General features: G+C 41.9%; 1 protein-coding gene across 2 annotated transcripts in view; it reads left to right on the plus strand.

Annotated features, from left to right (window-relative positions):
- Positions 1–496: 496 nt before the first annotated feature.
- The window catches only part of ROBO3 (roundabout guidance receptor 3), a 441954-nt gene continuing 437392 nt past the window's right edge, over positions 497–5058 (plus strand). For both annotated transcript variants that reach the window (XM_073603233.1, XM_073603235.1), the window contains exon 1: positions 497–674. In XM_073603233.1, the coding sequence (XP_073459334.1) occupies positions 512–674 (163 nt within the window). In that variant the 5' untranslated portion in view covers positions 497–511. The remainder of the gene's footprint in view (positions 675–5058) is intronic.

Consider the following 5058-nt stretch of genomic DNA (forward strand, 5'->3'; position numbering starts at 1 on the left):
ATTGGGAGGATGAGAGCTCACCACACCATCTGAAGTTATTCTGCAGGATTTCCAACACATGCCTGGACATGGTGCAGGAAAAGGGGGACCTAGCAGCTGTTCCTAATTGGGGGGCCCTTTCTGTATAACTCCCAAGAAAAAAGGGGTGCTATTCTGTGCCAGGAACACAGGGCTCTTTCTCCTTCCTCCCCCCAACTGTGGGGTCTTCTTCTTCTTCTCACATCTTCACGAAGGGGGCTTTCCAATTCCTTCTGCTTCCAGAAAAGGGGTGCACTGCCAGATAAAGGGGTTCTCTCTCCTGCTGTCCTCCTCTGTTTGAAGGGTCTGTCTTCTCTGCTTCCCATTCTGTCTACTTCTGTATTGCCTGATTTTCAGTGAAAAAGGGGTGCTTGGCTGTATAGGCTGTTTCAAGGAAAAAGGGGTGCACTTCTGCTTCCATTAAAGGGGTGCTCTTGTGTCCCCGCAGGTTGAAGATTAGGGGGGCAGCCACCCCCTGCAGCCCGCCATCAACATGTTGCGCTACCTTCTAAAGACGCTGCTGCAGATGAACCTTTTTGCGGACTCCATTCCGGGAGAGGATTCCAATTCTACGGACTTGTTCTATCACTTTAACTCGTCCTTCCCCGGTTTCAACGGCAGCCTCCTGGATTTCGGCAACCTGACCAGCTTCAACGGTAAGAGGCCTCCTTCTATTTGGGGGGGCTCTAGGGGGTAGCTGCTGCGAGGTTCCTAATACATTATCAAGAACATCTCACTTATTGCAGATAAAGACAATTCTTGCCTAATTCCAGCCAATTCATGCATGCGCTGTAAAATCGGAGGACAATCGGTAAATGAAATGCTGGAAATGTTTTACCGTTTTGTTTACAATTATTGCATTTTCTGGATTTTATTACCTGTGCTTGTCTAGCAGAAGCTGGTTGTACAGCATGTTTGCAAGCACTGCAGTGAGTTTGGTGGGATAACGGAGTTGTGAATTGGTGATCAAAAAACAATATTGACTGCAGTGCAGTAACAGAATTAGGCATTCTCCGTCCGATGACTTTACAGTATGCTGGAAAATATCTATCAATTCAAAACGTTGCAGAAAATAGCTTTTAGAACAGGAAGGAAGGGCTACATCTGCAATAGGCAAGCCTGGCAGTTCTTAAATCCCATGGTGAAACTGACCAAAGATCTTTGTATGGCCAGTTTATATGTCAGTTGTAAACTGCTTTTTCTACTGAAGACCATAGTCCAAGAATGTTCACTCTCTCTAGATCTGTCTAAATGTACCATTCTCAACCAGGGTTCCTCCAGAGGTTGGTAGGTGTTCCTTGAGTTTTGGCTGATTGACCTCCCATTCCTTCATGGTTTCAAAGTCTATGCTACTTGGCAGAACCAGCAACACGATTTTATTATTTGTCTGTAAGCGTGGCAATCAAACCATCAATGTAAAAAAATAACACTAAGGAATGTAGAACGAGGACACCCATTCCCAGCCAGAGTTCCGTGGATCCTTAGGGTTCCTCCAGAGGTTAGTAGGGGTTTCTTAAACTATTGTTGATTAACTTTACATTTTGATGGTGCCTGCATAGTTCCTGGAGGTTACGCCATTTGTTTGTCTATAAGCCCCCGTTCACACCGAATCAGACTTTGATCTCAAGTGAAGTCGCATGATTTCAAAGCCCCATGTCAGTGCGACTTCAGGTGCGACTTGACTGACATCTGTGTGACTTCAAGCACAGATATAAATGCAAGTCGCACCTGAAATTGACAAAAATCATTCAGGAACTTCTCTTTCAAATCGGTGCTGCATTGCAAAGTCGGCTTCACACCAGTTTGAACGGTTGAATTTCCAACAATACTGTGCGACTTGTCATGCGATTTGGACCTGTCAAATTACATGACAAGTCGCACCGGTGTGAAGCTTGGCATTCAAACCATAAGAAACCACACTGTGGACTGTTGATCTAGGGCAGCTATTCTTAACCAGAGTTCCGTGGATCCCTAGACTTCTTACAGAGGTTGGTAGGGGTTCCTTGAGCTGAGGTTGACTGACCTTCCATCTGGTAATGCCTACATAGTTCTGGGATCAGTACCACTTGGCAGAGCCCCCGGCATGAACTCCATGATCTTTTTAGCTGTCTGTATGGGTGGCATTCCGACCACCAATGTAAGTGGCATTTTCCCCACTGACCCTCGATGAATTGTATGGGTTCTCTGAGACCTGAAATTTGATTCAAGGGCTATTTTTGGGTAACGAGGTTGAGGAAGGCTCGTCCAAAGATTCCGCTACTACATCCAGTGCTTTTTCAAAAGTGTTTTTTAAATTGTAGATTCAATTTTTTTTTTTCTTTTTTAACTTTTAGAAGAACCTTTTCAAGACCAATTTTTTTCAGTGTTTTTGATCATAGATTTTTGGATAAAAACAAGTAAAACTGCACCTATTTCTAAATCTCTTCACCTGATGTCCATAGCTAGCCTTATAGACCATCTGTGACAAGTGTAGCATTTGACTAGTCGGGGTCAATTCTTTTTTGGATTATGACCCATTTTAAAGCAAAAAAATGATGCCAATATATACAGTTGCCTTCTAACAGACAGCTGCAGGAATCCATCAATTGGTGAACTACAAGTCCCAGGAAGGGTCAGTTAGTAGCTATTGGCTGTCTGAGCATGCTAGGTGATTGCCCATGTCATACATAGAGCCCCTATTTTGTGCAGACCACATAAGTCTTAATTTGGAGTTGTGATGTTAATACAAGATGACTTGTAATATGATTATTAATTCTGTTTTTGCTTTGCACACGGCTCCTGTCAATATACAGGATTGTCAATTTGTTTTCTCACCGTGCTGCTGTGGTTTTAGCATTATTAATGTGCACTCTGGCCAAATGATATTAAATGACATATTTACCAAGCAGTTAATGTGAATTTCACCAAACATTTTCTGTTGCCTTATCAATCACTGTCATTTAGAATGCATGCACCAGGAAGATTCACCTGGTGTTAATGTTTGGAGAAAATCACATTCGCTGCTTTATAAAGAAACCCCTTACTGTTCATTGTCCTGCTAGAAATAGGCAGTTAGCGTGTTGTTTTTGGAGGCACGTGTGTAAGCGTGTTGTGGGAGTGGCCGTAGGAGGGGGTTTTTTTATGCGTGGCGGGCTTTTCGTTTTATTTCCATTTGGAATGTGGTCAGAGCTTATGTGATGCATGTTCTGTAACTGTATAGACCAAGCAGAGTGTGGCCTCTACAGGAGGTCCCACTATAGTGTAAGTCTACTCTGCCCACTAGTGGCCATCTGATCTCACTGCAAAGGATCCGTGGCACTGAGGATGCAATAGACAGAAAATTAAATTGGTACATTTTGGGTGGAATTCAGATTTATATTTTAGCATTTTTATTTCTTATAAAGAGCTGTAGTCGGTAATATGTTTGAGTATTCAGTATTGCATATGCTTAGAAGGTCAATTGAATTAAGTGTTTTTGAGCTCAGAATATACAAATAAGGTGTGCTCAGGAAGACAGAGAGCATGTTATTTCCTTTTTGTGTAGAGCTATTAGATTTATTATTAATGTTTAATACAAACACACCTAGCAGCACTTCACAGTATAATACACAGGACCATGTGTCCCAAAGAGCTTACACTCTAATGCACCACAACAATTAACTCAATTTTTTTATATGACTTTGACATATTGTACTGCTGTACAGGGAACACAGTCACACACTATTATTATTATACTTTTATATAGCTCTGACATATACCGCAGTGCTGTACAGAAAACACTGAGCCAGTAACACCAGTCCCTGCACCAGAGGAGCTTACACTCTAATGTCTCCACCGCAGTCACACACTACTATTATTATTATTAATTCATACAGTGCTGACAATCATATACTGAAATTCTGCACAGAAAACACTGAGCCAGTTACATCAGTCTCTGTGCCAGAGGAGCTGACACTCTATTGTCCCCACTACAGTCACACACTATTATTATACCTTTATATAGCTCTGACATATACCACAGTGCTGTACAGAAAACACTGAGCCAGTAACACCAGTCCCTGCACCAGAGGAGCTTACATTCTAATGTCTCCACCACAGTCACACAGTATTAATAATAATATTATTATTATTATTATTATTTTATATAGTTCTGACAATCGTATACTGAAATTCTGCAGAGAGAACACTGAGCCAGTCACATCAGTCTCTGTGTCAGAGGAGCTTACACTCTATTGTCCCACCACAGTCACGCACTATTATTATTTTTTATAGCTCTGACATATTCCATTATGCAGTACAGAGAACACTAAGGTAGTCAACATAAAAGAGAAACAAATACTCCTGCACTTGAGAAATTGCTGTGTGGCTGGTTGAAAACGTGTGTCTCCACTGGTTCAGCCACCATATTGGCTGTGCTGCCACTCACAACAGGTCAGGAAAACCCAGGTACAACTCTAAAAAAGAAAGAAACCGAGGGCACAACCGCCTAGTGCTCTACCTTTTCTAAAAAATGTATCAATTATGCTCCCAAATGAATGAATTAGTCAAGCAAAATATATATAGTCCACCAGATGCTCCATCCAGCATGGTCTGCTGGCAAGTACCAATTGTGGAATGAAGAGTCCAAAAAAGCTGACGTGTTTCAAGAGATCTCCTCTCTTCCTCAGAGCTCTGAGGAAGAGAGGACATCTCTCAAAACGTGTCCGTTTTGTGGACTCTTCATTCCACAATTGGTACTTGCCAGCAGACCATGCTGGATGGAGCATCTGGTGGACTATATATATTTTGCTTGACTAATTCATTTGTTTGAGTATAATTTTATAGTTTTTTTTTTATTTTAATAATAAATTGTCGCAAAGCTAATGCACTAGGCTGGTGCGCCCTCTTGTTTCTTTCTTTTTAGAACACTGAGTTAGTCACAGCTGTTCCTGCACCAGAGGAGCTTACACTCTAATGTCCTCACCACAGTCACACACTATTATAAATATAGCTCTGACATATTCTGCAGTTCTGTAATGAGAACACTGAGCCAGTCCCTGCACCAGAGGAGCTTACAATCTG

Source organism: Aquarana catesbeiana, linkage group LG10 (assembly GCF_042186555.1).
Source record: "Aquarana catesbeiana isolate 2022-GZ linkage group LG10, ASM4218655v1, whole genome shotgun sequence".
NCBI lineage: Eukaryota > Metazoa > Chordata > Amphibia > Anura > Ranidae > Aquarana > Aquarana catesbeiana.